This window comes from Urtica dioica, chromosome 12 (assembly GCF_054948205.1).
Source record: "Urtica dioica subsp. dioica isolate 48M chromosome 12, U.dioica_male_clone48M_v1_H2, whole genome shotgun sequence".
Classification (NCBI taxonomy): domain Eukaryota; kingdom Viridiplantae; phylum Streptophyta; class Magnoliopsida; order Rosales; family Urticaceae; genus Urtica; species Urtica dioica.
The window spans coordinates 17,965,470-17,982,139 of record NC_142767.1 but is presented as its reverse complement, the minus strand read 5'-3'; the positions used below and the strand labels follow the sequence as shown (position 1 = coordinate 17,982,139).

Here is a 16,670-nt window from a genome sequence, read left to right as displayed (position 1 = left end):
CGCCAAGATTTAATCTGTAATAAGAAAGCCGAATTCAAGAAAAACAGAGCTTATTTATATATGCAGATGTAGTTGATTCACATACAACATACACAGATAAACTCACTTTCACTCTCTCGTCTTTGGGGATGTCGTTTGTAAAAAATGTCATTATTGGTAGGATGTCGTTTTCCAAATATGTCATTTTGGTGCGATGTCGTTTATCAAAGCACGTCGTTTTTGGTGACATGTCGTTTGTAAAAATATCGTTTTTGTTGGGATGTCGTTTGTCAAATATGTCGTTTTTTGTTAATCTCGTTTGTCAAATATGTCGTTTTTTATGAGATGTCGTTTGTCAAATCTGTCGTTTTTGGTGGATGTCGTTTTTCAAAAAAGTCTTTTTGGTAGTATGTCGTTTTTCAAATATGTCGTTTTTTGTGGGATGTCGTTTCTTTAAAATTTTGTTTTTGTTGAATGTAGTTTAACAAAAATGTCGTTTTTGTGGGATGTCGTTTCTTAAATATGTTGATTTTGGGGGATGTTGTTTCTTGAATATGTCGTTTTTGGTGGATGTCGTTTGTCAAAATATCTTCAAATATGTCGTTTAGTTCTGGGATGTTGTATTTTCTTTTTGCCGTCGTTTTTGTCGACCTTCATTATCTTTCATTTGGTGCCTCGTTTTTTAATCTTTATTGTTGTCGACCCGATCCGACCCGAGCGAAATGGTCCGCCGGAAAGCCTCTTTCCGTCGCGAATTCAAAGGAGACTATATCGATCTCTCTTCTCATCCTTACCTGATCAAACTCTTACAGAAACAAGGTCAGAATTCGATAATTAAAATTAAAACATTGATTCGCGGTCGGTGTAGAATCGATTTATTGTCTTCTAGAAATATCCGAAACTAGTGTGTGTTTGGACGGAGCATGGAAAATAGGATGAAATAATTTTAGGAAATATTGTATTTTCTGGTATGAGAAAGTTTAAGGGTAAAATGCATAACTAAACGTGAAAAATGATGATTCAAACAAATTTGCATATTTGTGGTCTTAGATTTTTTTTTTTTTTTTTTTCCTTCTCTCTCTCTCTCGTGTTTCTTCGAATTCGCCTTTTCTTTCAAATTGTCAAATTCCATCGTAAAATTCGAGTTACAAATATTCTCATAGATTCAGTTACACCATTGATGGACTATCGGAGTTTCTTGTGTAGGTGATAATCAGGTTCTTTTCGCGGACAGAGTGTTGAAGTTTACGGAGAATCGCTCTCCAGGCCGTTGAGAAGATGTGTTTGAGCGAGCTGAGCGACGATTTTTATAAGAATAATCGGTTCCGAACCAAGACAATGTTTTGCAATTTTTTAGCGGGAAAATACATGAGGAAGATAGCCGTTGAAATGTTCTTATTTATATTTCTATATTTCGTCTTTCCTTTGAATTTCATACTGTAAAACAATGATACTGATACACATCAACATATACATCTGTCGTTATTAATTACAAAAACGAATGTCGTTTTTTTCTTCTAATTCACTATATACGAGGAAATTAACCATATATTCCTACACGAAGGAACTGAGATGGATTATTGTTCAGTGAGAGACATCGGTGAAGCCTCTGAAGGGATTCTCGCCGGACTTAGGGGTGGTCGCCGGAGAATCCACCGCCGGCAAACTCGTCCATCGCTCGTCAAAATTGGCAACGCAAAGCTCTCCTTCGACTGTGGGGACGAATCCCGGGTTGATCTCCCGAGCCTCGAGTTTCTTCCAATTTATGCACTTAAACCATTTGTGCCCTCTTATTTCCTCACTGCCTTTCTCTCCGTTCCCGAGCCGTTTGCTCGGATCCTTCTGTAGAAGCTGGAGAAAGAAAAAAAAATATTATTTTTTAATTAATTAAGATCAAAGGCAATGTTTTAGCTAAATAGACAATTAAAATTAATGGATTTGTAAAATAGTCAAAACTTGTTTTATAATTAGTAAAATAATTAAACCTTAAAACATGTCAATAAATTTTAACTCTGTTGATAACAAAAATTGACAGTGATAAATTATTTATATATAGAATGGTCAATATTTATATTCATAATGTGAAACAAATTTAGAAAGCATAATTTTAGTTGTTTTGCTAAAAGCTTAAAAAAGTCATTCCTAATTCAAATTTATAAATGACTATTTTGTATAAATGTTTTTTTACGTTACGAGTGAAAGTAATTGTAGAAAGAAACTATACGTACCCCTTTGAGGAGTGAATGTGCTTCACTTGATAAGTAGGATGGCAATTTGACCTTGTCTTTTACTATCTTCTGCTGAATCATGTGTCTGTTTCCACCGCTAAATGGAGGCTGAATAAAATACATAAAAGAACAAATTAATAACAAACAAACTATGTAATTAAAGTACCAAAACAACTAGCTAGTAAGTAGTTTGATATTCCTCTAAATTACCCCCCGATTATAATCCTACCCTGTGGTATATAATTTTTAAATTAAAATAACGAATAGTATTCCATATCCTCTATTTATTTTTGTGTCTCCTACGTCCCACAATATATAATAATTAGAGAGTTAAGCATATAGCCACCTTATTTTATATCTCGTACGTTAAAATAGTCTAAATTAAGTACCTCTCATAGTATGTGAGACATCAATATGAACTGATTATTTTCTTAATATTTGAATAATTAAATTATAATTTTAACTGAGAGTAACTATTCGGCTATTTTATACTGTTTCTTCTTAAAAAAGTGATGATACATTACATTTTAAAAAAAGAGAGAGACTATGCCTTACAAAACATATATTAAAAAAAAAAAATAGTATAAGCAAAATACGCACCTTTCCGGTGAGCATTTCGAAGAGAAGGACTCCGACGCTCCACCAGTCGGAAGTCTTATCGTGGCCGCGTCGCTGGATAATCTCCGGCGACATGTACTCAAGAGTCCCACACATCGAGTTCGATCTTGTGCTCTCCTCATCAAACCGCTTCGCGAGTCCAAAGTCCGTCAACATTACCTACGAAAAACACGATCATCAAAGAATTTAATCAAGGCCTCGAAGAAGATAAAAATATATAAAGTGGTCATTTGAAACTAATTGATTTACAACATTGTCAAAGTTTTAAATAACTAAAATTACAACGCTAATTTTTTTATATGATTTATTTAAATAATTTATCACTTTAAAAAAATTTAGTCACACGATCCAAATTTTTTTTATTAAAACACTCTTCAAAATTAGTCTTGGCTATTTATCCATAACACCCCTCATAAAATAATTAGATGTTTTGTAATGGTGTTGATTTTTTTTATTATTAATTTTATATGGCTTGTGTAACTACTCACATGGCCGTCGGCTCCGAGAAGGATGTTTTCGGGCTTCAAGTCTCTGTGCATTATGCCGTGGGAATGGAGATGAGACACCGCCGACACAATCTCCGCCGCGTAAACACGTGCCAAATCCTCCCTGAATATTCAAAGAACAAGCGTCGTCAATTTCACCTATTAATTAATAAGTAATATATTCCTTATAAAACAAATCATTATGATATGTAAACACACGTGCCTGAAAAGGCCTTGGCGATAGAGTTGGAAGAAAAGATGTCCGCCGTTGACGAAATCTAGAACCAGGTGTAATCTGTATTTCGTCTGCATATATATAGAACAAAACGACACAATGATTTAATACTTTTATTATAAGGTATACATGAAAAAAAATAAAATAAAATAAAATAAAATAAAATCAAAAGCTAGATAACGGACATTTTTGCCGAATTTTAATTAGGTAACTTTATTTTTAGAATAAAATAGTTGGCTTAATGTTAAAATTTTCAACTTTTTTAAACCAAATAGTGATTTTCGATCTTTTAGATTAGGCATGAATTAGAGATTTTGTCAACAAATTAATTGATTAATAATTAAATTAGGTAAAATCAAAATATTCGAAGGTACAAAAATTGATACCTGGAAGGAGTATCTGAGACTGACGATGAATGGATGATGAATCGCAGCCAAAATCTCCCTCTCGGAGTTGATGTAATTTGCGTGATTCTTCTCCAAAACTCTGTCCTTCCTCACCACTTTCATGGCAAATATCTCGGAGCCGCCGATCTTTCTAACCTGGTACACTTTCCCAAAACCCCCACGCCCGACCACCCTCAACACCTCGAACTCTCTCGGCCCCGCCACGTCATCATTGTCCTCGTCATCGTCGTCGTCGTCGTCGTCTGAGAGATTAAGCTGGTTGATGAGCTCGGGGTAGTCGAACGGAAGAGGACCAAAGACGTCGGAGAAATCGGGCTCTATCGCTCGGTTCTTGTTATTATTCTGCCTTATTAACCCGCACAGTAAGTGCGGTGACACCATGTTGCCTTGCACTTCAAGTCACAAACCCTAACGAGTATTATTATTTATTTTATTTTTTTTATCTCGAGAGAGAAAAATAAAATATATTGTATTGTGTTTTAGGGTTCCGATGAATGATCGATCAATGGTGCATATATATAACGTAGGAGTAGGATTTTATGATTAGCGATCTCTCTGATATATTTATTGTGTGTTGCTTATACGCATTAGTGTATATTCGGGTGGGGAATTGGGAGTATTTTTTTATACACGTGGCTTGATCTTGTTGGTTGGTTTTGAATGAAGGTCCAGCAAATTAAGCAAAGTTCGATAGGATTTGGTTTTGGAGTTTGTCATGTGAACGTCTTATGTATGTAGTGGTGTTGCGACTATAGGAGTTAAAAGAAACACGTTTTGCAAATGTGGTCACATCACACGCGTCCCACGTCACACGTACCTATGCGCGTATACGTGTGAAAATTCTATGAAAATAACTCATATATCCATGTTATTATTCCAAATATTAAGTGTGCAAACAATTTGTTAAATATTAGGTGTGCGACTCTCATGATTTTATTTTTAGGGTAGGCCTATTTATTCATGAAATTTATAGAAAAATTAAGCTTTTTTGTGAAAAATAGTTAAGCCATTTAAAATGTTGAGATTACAAAATAGTTAATATTTATAAAATTTAACAAAATAATCGATTCCACTTATGTGCCAATCCAACTAGGAATGACAATGGGTACAGATTTTAATGGGTACACCAATACCAGTACCGGTATCTGCCTAAAAAATATCCGCTAACCCGTACCTGTTAATCCAGTTTTCCTAACGGGACGGGTAACGGGTCCCAAAATTGAGCACTCATTAAACCTTTAAAAAAATTGTCTCAAATTAAGTATTAAAAACAACATGATTTTCATTTAGAGTCGAAAAAAACCCTCCTTCATGCATAAAAAATCATCACAAACAATATAACTTTATTAGAATTAGAAGAAAAAAAAAACCCCTTCATGATGTAATCTAATGTTTTCTTCACAAATTATCTAGGTTTTTTTTTTTTAAGTTAATGGGCGGGTTAACGGATTAACGGGACGGGTATTACATTTTCTCTACCCGATCCGCTAAAATGCCAATGGTTAATACTCGTTTACATCGGGTAATTAACGGGCGGATTAACGGATTTCGAGTAAAAATGTCATTCTTAAATCCAACCATAATTACAATCCCATTATAAATTTTGTATATAATTCAAAATTTATTTTAAAAAATAATATTTTAAATAGCAACTACGTGTGATTTTGTTTGGCTTTGAATTATTTAAATTCTCTCTCTAAATAAAAATGCTCTCTCTCTCTCTCTCTTAATCAAGACGGTCGAAGTAGCGGTGTTTGACATTGGTGCTTGGTCGAGGGTTGCCTTTAGAGACAATTTGACAGGAGCCTCTGCAGGCAGTGTCTCGAGGACGGCCGTCGCCTATGGTGATCCGCAAATGGATATTGTTGGTTTTGGTGTACAACGAGACGCGATTGATTTCGATGAGGTGGCATTGTCAAAGTCAACATTGCGACAGGCTCAAAATCTCCCAAGTTAGCGGAGGTTATGGATCCGTTGGATCCTCTTCTTCGTGGTGGTCTAAGCCGATGTGCTTCATTCTTCATGTATAAACTTATCATACCTAGATCAATCCATTTTGGTTTTTAAGGTTGCTTTTGTTTTTTTTTTCTTTAACGATATTTTGTTATGATCATTTGTTTTGATCTTTATTTTTTGGATTGGAGATGCATTACTCATGAAGAATCATCTTTTACTTTTTCGATTCGAATGTTTTTATTACGTTTGTTTATGAAGAATCATCTTTTTTCATGGTCATCGGACATCAGTTGGTATAGATCTCTTTACGACTTGGTTTTGATGGTGTTTTATGGTTTGTATTGTATTAAGAATAAGCTATATTCTCCCGTATTTATAGATGCTTTACCCTATTTCTATAAAAAAAAATATTCCGTGTAATTTGCAAAAAGTAAATAAATAAAATACAATGACCAGACTTTTAAGTTCAAATAATGGCACGTTTTCACGAGCATTTATTAAAAAAAACACACACACAAAGTTATACGGGCATACATACACATACACACAACTTCTTTTTCACTAAAATGTTTAAAGACGCATGACAAGATCAATTACTACACAATTAAATATGTCCTAAAACAATACTTAAAAGATCTTGTCACCCACAAAATAATTGAAAACGTTCTAATTAATCATACAAAACATTGCTACATCTTAAAAAGAACTAATTATTAGCGGCGAAATCAAGAGGAAGAATATCCGACGGAGGCGGCGGATTTGACGAGCAGACCGAAGAGCATGAAGGGGTTGGAGAAGAAGGGGCTGTGGTCGGAGTCCAAAGAGTAGACTTGACTAGGCCGCCACCTGGCGATCATCGCCTCTTGCTGCTCCACCGTAACGACCCGGTCATGCACCGTCTTTATAAACACCCGCCCCACTTTTGCCACGTCATTATCCTCGTCATCATCGTAACAAAACTTGGCGGATAGGATTGCCGTTAGAGGTCCTGGCCTTAAAAGCATGGAAGCTAACGTCGAATCCTAAATCACCACACATACATATTATTAGTTAATCATTTACTATATATTGGTGATTATCATAGTTCACATATACCTAAAATTCAGTTATACGTATGTAGTTAATCAAGATAAATGAATAAATCAAGCTAGGCTATAAGTGAATTTTTATATAATATTGTCCAGGAGCAAAAGATTAATTAAGCCAAATAATCTGTGCCGCCGGTTATTAGGAAGTAAATGCTTTAAAACTACATTACATATAATAGAAATATTGTTTTTTTTAGTGTAAATATATAGTCCCTTAATTATTTTGCAGGGTTACATTTCAGTGCTTTTTTTTTTTTTTTTTTTTTTTTTTTTACTTTTTTCGTTTATGCAGTCCACTCCAAAATAACTTAAAATATAATTAGACATTTAAAAAATTACCCCTTGAGCTTCTTAAGTTGGTTGCACTAATTAGTCCTTAAACTTTTCGGATTTTTGTATTAGTCCTCATGCATCTGAATTTGTTCAAAAATTTGATATTGCACTTGAACATATGCTATAAAAAATTGTCCCAAAAAGTTGTCAAAATGTATTCGTTTGAAGTCAACTAAAGAATAATATATATCCTAATGAGTGAATGATCCAACAAGTCCTACAAGATTATGAATATATAGATATAATTTTTTTTTAATAAACCTCCTTAAATGATCTCATGAATGCACGTACGGCCGGTGAATAATGATGCTACTATGGTAATAGTAGCATACTCTACATATAGAGAGGGGTCTTTTTTTAAAAAAAAAACAATAATTTAAAAGTGCTTGTTGGAAAAGTTGAATCAAATTGTAACATGTGGTGTGGGGTTTTGCTGTGCCATGCCCCAAAAAAAGCCTACCAAAGAGATGAGAGACAAAAGGAAAGAGGCCATGAATATAAAGTGATATATATAGTGCTCAATTATTATGAATTGAGATTGCAAAGCAAAATTGAACTTACCTCTTGAGGGCTCATGTGATAAGCGATTTTGCGTTGGAACTCTTTCTTGATTAAAGCGCTTGTTGGGGGTTTATCAATCCCAGCTCCAAATCCAAGCTCATACACGTCACCGTATTCAGACAAGTCTGGTGTTCCCTGTGTTTTTTTTTTTTTTTTTGTCATGGGGGTAAAAAAAAAATTAGTGTGAGTAAATGAATCTAGCAATTGTCAATGATTAGAGGTAGATTGGGAATGGGAGAAACTGTAAAAAGATTAAAAAAAAAAAAAAAAAAAAAAGAAGTGAAATAATAAATTTAACAAGACACGGTTTGTGGAATTGGATATTTGATGGTTTATTTTGGATTAGACAATTATAAACATGCCGACAAGAGAAGACCCCAAATAATTGAAAAAAGTTGGTAATTATCTTGGCAAAGTAAGTTTGGTTTCTTTCTTTCATGACTAGAAAGACGTAAATACCTAATACCATCTCTCTCTCTCTCTCTCTCTCTCTCTCTCTCTCTCTCTCTCTCTCTCTCTCTCTCTCTCCACTCTTCATGGAGATTAAACTGAATAATAAACAAATTATAGGACACACTTCATAGATTATCTTTCGATTCTAAACACGAATAAAACCTAATAAAACATACCCCTATGTATTCCAAAATAGCGAGAATATTTTCATTTCCTAGGTTCTTTAGAGTACTTATTTATACATGTTATAAGTTTTTTTTTTTAATGAGTTATATATAATTGTGTGATAAAAACTCTGACTGACATCAGACAAGCGTTACACTGTTCGGTTTTCAACACCTTTGCCATGCTTTGTGGATAAGCAATCTGAGCTCATCTTCTTGTTTCTGTTTTTTTTTTTTTTTTTCCCTTCTGTGCCAACGCAAAATACTAATAATAATCATCATAGAAATAATTCAAAAATGAAAATCACTTTTTGTTCGTCAGCTTAATTGATCGCCACCTATGAAAAATTCATATCATGTATTAAATTTTGTATATTTAAATCGGCCATCACCCAAATTCAACAACCAAAAAAAAAAAAAAAAATTCCAATCAGTACCTAATAATAGAAGACTTTTAATCTGTCTCCCACATAAAAATGAAAAAAAAATAATAATAATAAATTACTTGTTTAAAGTCTTGTTCGGTTGAGTATCCATGCTTGAGCATCGTCGCTGCCACATAAACACACAAACGGATTTTCTTAGCGAACTTCTGAGTCATCCGAGTCACACTCAGTCCTCCAGCACTGTGACCCACTAATATAACCTGAAACCAAAACAAACAAACAAAACACAATAATTATTAATTAATTAATTATATGCATGCACATATATATATAGGACATATGCGGTTTTATTATTACCTGTTCATTTTCCGGCAGAGAAGACATGAGGGTGAAGAGAGGCTCGTTGTATTGGTCAAAACCGAGGACGGAATCGGCGTCGGAGCGGTCAATTCCGGCGGACTTTAAGTCAACGCAAGAGACTTTGAAGCCGGAATTTTCCATGAGACACCGGATTTTGTACCAGCACCAACTTCCTCCGCCGATTCCATGGACTAATACGAAGTGTGGCTTCATTGTTATTTGCGGTGGTGGTATTACTACTATTGCCGGCTCTTCCAATTCAGGCATTATATAAAACTATTATTATTAGTTGTTTCTGTTTTTCTTTTTTCTCTCTTGAAACTTTGAAACGTCAAGTTTTCTATTAATGTGATCTATTCTCGTCTGTGCTTTTATTTCTTTTCCCCTCCATTTGTCCACTTATACGTGCGTAGATGCCTCGAGTTGGATATGGAGCTAGTCTTAGTGCCTCATGATTTTTATTTTTTATTTTTTATTCTTATTTCACTTTGGAATTATTCGAATATTTGAAAGAAAAAGAAAAAGAAAAATAAAGTGTACGTGGCATTTGATGTTTATACAAATGTAGTGCTCTTAATTTGTTTAGGTTTTTTTTTTTAAGTAGCTTTCATTGACCGCTCATTTGTCAAATTGTCATACATATATTAGTTGGCAATAATTGATATATAATTATATATTATGCATTTGTAGATATAAATAAACATTTTATACAAGATCACTCTAATTAGTAGTTTCCTATTTTAAGGGTTGATGATGTTTCATTGCTCACCTAAATAAACATCTCCTCGACACATATTTCTCATTCTGCATCACTTTATACTCATTCAGTTATAATTTAGTATATTAAAAACAAATACTCTTGGTTTATATTTGTTTAAATGTTTCCTATTAGCCAAGTTTTCATCTTTTTTTTTTTTTGGTTAACATATATAAAAATTATCTATTCCTCCAATATACGTTATTTTCTATATTTTTAAGAAAATTAGCGGAAAAAGTATATGAAGAAACATTTTACACGATATAGTTTTCTTTATTTATTTATATCTAATTAACGTAAACCTTTTTTTTGTGACATTAAGTTAAAACACCAAAGGATATATTTGCATTTTTTTCCAACTAGCAATAATATATTTTTAGACAAGTGAAGAAAGATGCTTCATTAAATTATTTTTTCAACTATATATAAACTGTTATCATAATTTATTATATATATATATATAATTTTTTTTTTATATCACAACTTTTGATATGTGGATGGCGACAAATAGAAAAATAGGTACATGGAAATGGGCTCAAACTCAACACCCATGACGATCAAATTGAATCCATTGAATGAGATTCACCACCAATCTCATATCAAAAGAGTCTCTCTCACACACCACTTCACTTCTTCCACTGTTACCAAGTACCAACGCAATAAATTACTCGTGTTAACACGCGTTATATAATATATAATAAAATCATCAGGCAGAAGAAAAAAAATCTTTGAAAATGGAGATTTGTCGTTCCACTCAGATCAACAAGTTTTTTTGTTTTTTTATTTTTTATTTTTTATTTCTCTCTTTTATGTATGTTATTGCGTAATTTATTTTAAATTGGATTTTGTCGGGTATTTGACATGGATTATTTTGTTCTCTTTTGGTACATGGAAAATCACGTATTTGTCTGTTTTATTCCTATTTCCTACGTTGCAGACAGGCAGGCCAGCAATAATGTCCGCAAATTGAGTACATTCTCAATTAATTTTGATATATATGTTCTGGACATCAATTTGATTAACGGGTCAAAATTAATAATTTCATTATCCTTAAATGTTGTAGTCAATGTTAAGACCAGCAATATAAGAAACCCAGATAATTAGGCCAGGCAATAGTTAGAAGAGAAAAAAAAACATTGAAAACAAAAAAAAAAGTCCTTATTTTTCGTAAAAATATTAGTGTACCCAGCATTTTATATCATTTATACATAAATACACATATATTAAAAATTAGTGCTGCAAGCTGTCATTGACAAGTCTATAGGCTTCTCAAGGGTCAGTCCTATGGTCTTATAATCATGCTCATAAGCAATTAAGCACAATTGAATCCAAGATTGAAAAAAATATAGGTTTTTATTATATATTTTTGCAATTGATATTAATCAGTATGGAGGTTTGAAGTTTTGAATGAGTAATGTAATTTTTTTTTGTTATTTATTTTATTTGTATATGTGTAAGAGTGGTTTTTCTCAATTTATGCAGAATTTTGAAATTTTAAACTAAAACAAGCGGTTTTTATAGTATTTTTATTTATTTTAATTGGTAGTTAATAAGGGTATTTTAGTTCATGACTATATTACAATACATCAAATGTCGGATATTTTGCAAAACTCAAATTTTAATTTGACTAGTTAACTAAGGTATCTTTCCTAGAGGTTCAAAGACTATGATAATGTAATTACAATAATTATTATACTAACTAGATCAATTTGATCCCAAAGGTCCCCTCATTGAACATTTCTGTTAAACTTTCTTATATAATTTTGTTTATGAAAATTACATGTTTGACTTTGAATCATATAATTAAAATTCAAAGTGTACGTTGGATATGGTGTCTCTATGTACATTTGTCCACATCCTTGACACATCAACAACTAGACATTTAAACCTTTAGGACTCGATTAATATACGTGGACAAAGCCAGGGGGGTATAAATATAAATTTGTAATAACGTAAATTTTAAAAGAAGTCAGAGAATTTGAGGTTGCAATAAATAATTATTTTTTACAATGAATTACAGGAGAATTATTTTTAAAAATAAGTCCAACTGGCTTGTCCATCATATATATGTACAAGTAGCCGAGTCTAGTGATTGTGTTGTATCGATTGAGTCATGAGCAATTGTAAACACAAAGCGATGTTTTTTTTGTTTTTTTTTTTTTTTAGAAAACGTGGACGGGACCACGGAGATTATATTAAACTCTCACTCAGATGGCGGAAGAATACCGTGGTTACAAACATGGGCTAATACCACGGTGGTCGTTCACGACCTCTTGTAAAGCACAAGGAGGCACGAGTCCCAACCACCGGGCGCCCGCAACATGAATAAGAGCAAAGCGAGCCATATTATGGGCGGCTCTATTACAATCACGAGAGTGAAACAGAAAATCCAAAACCAAAAAATTAGAAGACAAGACATTGATGTCGCTAAGGATCGTTCCTAGCTCCGTCACCGGGATAACGCCACTCCGAATAGCCGAGATAACTTCCATGCAATCAGATTGAATGACAACTTTCTTCCAGCCCATATCACACGCAAACAACATACCTTGAAGAATCGCCGTGGCTTCCGCATGTGGAGGGGATAGTCCTTGGCTCCTCGCAGCGATCTCAGACGCCAACACCACTCCCCTGGAGTCCCGAGCAATGCATCCAACACCCACCACATCCTCGTGCGCGTCGATAGCCGCGTCGACCGAGATTGCAATCATATCCTCCGGCGGGGGTTTCCACGACCGAGCCTGGACAGCAGCCTTGGGCTGCTTGTGGACGCTTAAGGCACCTTGGTAATCATCGACGTAGCCGCATGTCCATTCCACGAGATTGCTCGGCGCCCACGCGCTCTTCCCGGCACAAATATTATTCCTGTGGTTCCATAATTCCCAAATCAAAGCGACAAAGAATTCAAGATCACGTACCTTAAAGGACTCCATAACTCTCCAAAAAATGCCTATCGTGTCCGCACCATTTGCTTCACGCACCACCTCCTCGAAGCCCCCGATTTTCCATACTTTTCGAGCCCATGGACATCCCCAAAAGGCATGAAAAATCGTTTCCGTACCGTGCTTACACACCGGGCAGCGAGCATCTTTAGTGACATGTCTCCGTTCAAGCACCGATCGCACCGGGACCCACCCTTTACACACCCTCCAAGTGAAGAGCTTAACTTTGGGAGGGAGTTGTAAACCCCAAAGTTTTTTCCACCAAACAATATTACCGGAGGGGGATGAAGGGCCAAACACAAAGAGATGTTAGAGATCGTAATTATGGCTCTTTGTACTTGAGCGAGTGTGATTTCTTGTTCGGAATACAAAGTTTTTAGAATTAGCGATTGGAGTTTAACCGAGAATTCTCACCGGAGAGAATCTTTGTAAGATCTCGTGTAATTGCTATTCAAGTGTGTGAAACGACAAATAAAGACTCATCATTATTTGTTTGATGTGTATTCTTTATTTCTTGTGTTCTAATTAGTCTTTTGGTTTTGAATTCTGTTTTTGGTTAATTAATTCTCACGTTGTTTGATCTCTTTTTGCGCTAATGGGTGTGTTTGGGATATTTTTATTAAAAGTGCTTTTAGCTTTTTTATAATCTCAAATGTTTATTTGGCATTTGATAAACTAGTTTTTTTAAAAGTAGATAAGTGTTTTTGATGAATTTAGAAGAGAATTCAAAAGCTGGTTTAGTAGTTTTTGAAAATTGTTTTTCCCTTCATTTTGTTCAATTAATATTGTATCATTATTAATTATTTTGTTTCCTCACACAATCTTACTCTCACTTTTTATGGTTCTCAAGACTTATAGTCGTAGTAGTATACTACTTGCTTTTTTTTTTTTTTTTTTTTTTTTTTTGTGCGAATACGAACTTTTGGAATTGCATTTTAAATTTAGTATTTTAAGTTTTATTATATATTCTTATTAGAATTAAGAAACAATTTTTTAAATAGTCATTAGAAGGGAATTACTACAGAATTTTTTAAACATGATTTTAAGTTATACATATATATTTTAAAGCTTACACAAAGTTTTTAGGTGAATTCTATAAATCAATATATATTTACAAATTACGATAATATATATATATATATATATATATATATATATATATATATATGAATCACTACATTAATAACTATTATTTAATATTTAAAGAGATGTCTACTCCGATCTTTTTCTATAATGATGTTTATTTTACCAAACGCTAAATCAGTTTTTGCTTTCAGCAAAAAACTAATTTAAAAATAGTTTATCAAATACTTGCCTATTTTTTATAAAAATAATTAAAAAAAAAAACAAAATCTAAAAACATTTTTTTTAGATATATCACACAAAAAATGGTGTAATCTGTCTCATGCATTCCAAGTTTTTAATTTTTTTTATTCTCCTCTCTTACCTTCATATGTGAGGGTTCTTAGCGTAGTATCCATATTTAAATAATAAATATAAAATAATTATTAAAAAAAAAAAAAAAACCAAAGCGAAAAGCAGTTCCACAGTAAAAAAAAAAAAGCTTTGCATAGATTCTGTCGATGCCCCACCCAATAAAAAAAATTAATTGAGCAAAACTGTAAGAGCATGTCCAAAATGATAAAAGGGGGAAAAAAAGTGGGGCATGATTGAACAGTAAAACATATGAATCTCCCCTATATCAATTTCTCAATATAGTAAGGACCCACCTAAAAGATAGATAAAAAAGGAAAATGAATAAGCTGTAGCATTGTTGATTACAACTTACAAGAAGTTCATATATACACACCACCAAGTGTTTATTGCGTTGGGCCTTTTTCGTTTAGGTGAGAGTAAGTTTAAATTAACCAGTTTTTCAGAAAATATATTATCCACATAAAGTACTCCATATGACTTTAGTTTTAGTAGTGAATCATAATGTTATTAAACTTATTTTTTACTAAATTATAGCAGTATGAAATAGCTAAATGGTTACTCTCTATTACAATTATAACTCAATTATTCAAATATTAAAGAAATAATTTCTACGTCTTCATAATATAGCATATTAGTTTTTATTTAGTTTAGACTATTTTCTTAATTTTTAAATAAATCGGCTAAAATTTTAACATACAAGTTTAAATAGACTATATGTCTAAATGTAAAGAGTAAGCTACACTTAATATGCATATTTTTTTTAGAGATTAAATCTTTAATATACATCATTGTATATGATGTGTATGTTGTATCTATGAATTTTACCTTTGATGGAATTGAAATGAATTTTAAGCTTGCAAATAAATCTGTTATAATATCTAATTCATTATTATTATTCTTTTTAAGAAAAGAAAGATAAGCATTCTTTTTTTTTTTTGTGAATTCTTTTAATTTTGGGTGATTAGTGAAATAAATACTTTATCCCAGCTAGTTAATAATATAGTTTGTGAAAAAAAAAATATAGCTAAAAAAATAATTGGCGTGATATTAAAAACGATATACTAATAGTAAATATATCCACAGCTTGCAAAAAAAAAATGGCCTTAATTATGGAGGAGCATTAATAAAAGAAATAAAGATTAAAAGTATATGTTACGAATTTGGTGATATTAGGCACATGATTAGATATTTAAGGTGAGATGTAGCTGTCAGACGTGGATGACTTACTTAATTAAATCTATTTATATTTTGAAGTGCCAATCTTGATTTTTAAAAGTCTTCACACCGCTAATCCCTTTAGAATATAAAAGTTACAAATTTTAGTTTAATTACTATAAAAATATTGTTAATTAGTGTTTCTTTGATCAAACGAGAAAAAAATTAGCGTTGTTTTTGTTTGTTTGGAAAACCAGCAACCATCATAAACGACGAGAGTATGCGAAACGGTAACTTTAGAATAAAAAAAAACGACTATTAACAATGATTATCTTGGTAAATAACAGCAAGTAAAAGAGATCTCTAAACTCCAACAAACCATAATCGAATGGCAGTGGCGTTGATCCAATTGGACGGCCAAGTGTCGGAGGTGCTCCACGGCATAGCTCAGTCGTACTTGCCTGCGATCAAATCTGCTGGCCCTTCTTCCCGGCGGCGCTAGTCATGCTGGCGCTGTGGAGAAGCCCCATGGTGGAGTCGCTGATTCTAGGGCTTTTCCTCGACCTCACCGCACTGAGACTCGCCAAGATCCTCTTCCACCGCGGTCGATTGTGAAAATTTAGGGATTCAGAGAAAAAGAGGAAGTCTGAATAATTAATTGCATTACAAAGAAATAGAATAGTCTGGGTATATATAACCATAATACAACAAAAAAGGAAATAAAAAAAGGGAAATAATCATAAATACAATAATAATAATAATGACTAATATGTTATATATACGCTAATAAACCGCACTACAACAGCGGCATGAGCGCCGCCGTAGTTGTCAACCACTTCTCGTTCCTCAGCGGTCAGTCTTCTCGTGTCTTCTTCGTGGCGGCGCTTCTTCATCTCTCGACAAATTCTTTTTATTCCTTTGTTTTTTTAAGTATGTACATATATTCAATTTCAATTTGGGAACATATTTGTTGGTATTAATATCGTAATTTAAGCTTTTATTTTGAATGATCATCAATTGATTTCTTTATTTTGATTTTTTCTTAAAACGAAACACAGTCCAACAAGGATATTTTTGACATACAAATATTGGCTGAAACGTCACGCCAACGAAGCTGGTTATTTTT

The 16,670-nt window shown here is 33.1% G+C and overlaps 3 protein-coding genes across 3 annotated transcripts; all 3 read right to left on the bottom strand.

The window, feature by feature from the left end:
* Nucleotides 1–1,365: 1,365 nt before the first annotated feature.
* On the bottom strand, nucleotides 1,366–4,422 carry LOC149379784 (serine/threonine-protein kinase AtPK2/AtPK19-like). Its single transcript, XM_089603526.1, has 6 exons — nucleotides 3,932–4,422; nucleotides 3,534–3,616; nucleotides 3,314–3,434; nucleotides 2,808–2,984; nucleotides 2,208–2,315; nucleotides 1,366–1,830 (listed from the first exon to the last, which is right to left on the bottom strand). Exons 1-6 carry the CDS (start codon nucleotides 4,331–4,333, stop codon nucleotides 1,564–1,566), a joined length of 1,158 nt encoding a protein of 385 aa, XP_089459652.1. The 5' UTR covers nucleotides 4,334–4,422; the 3' UTR covers nucleotides 1,366–1,563.
* A 1,896-nt stretch (nucleotides 4,423–6,318) lies between these two features.
* MES17 (methyl esterase 17) lies at nucleotides 6,319–9,692 on the bottom strand. The gene is made up of 4 exons (XM_089603737.1): nucleotides 9,251–9,692; nucleotides 9,013–9,153; nucleotides 7,891–8,025; nucleotides 6,319–6,930 (listed from the first exon to the last, which is right to left on the bottom strand). The coding sequence occupies exons 1-4, from the start codon at nucleotides 9,518–9,520 to the stop codon at nucleotides 6,634–6,636; spliced, it is 843 nt and encodes a 280-aa protein (XP_089459863.1). The 5' UTR covers nucleotides 9,521–9,692; the 3' UTR covers nucleotides 6,319–6,633.
* Nucleotides 9,693–12,241: 2,549 nt separating this feature from the next.
* Nucleotides 12,242–15,988, bottom strand: LOC149379782 (uncharacterized). Its single transcript, XM_089604057.1, has 2 exons — nucleotides 15,924–15,988; nucleotides 12,242–12,875 (listed from the first exon to the last, which is right to left on the bottom strand). The coding sequence occupies exons 1-2, from the start codon at nucleotides 15,986–15,988 to the stop codon at nucleotides 12,242–12,244; spliced, it is 699 nt and encodes a 232-aa protein (XP_089460183.1).
* Between the last annotated feature and the right edge of the window lie 682 nt (nucleotides 15,989–16,670).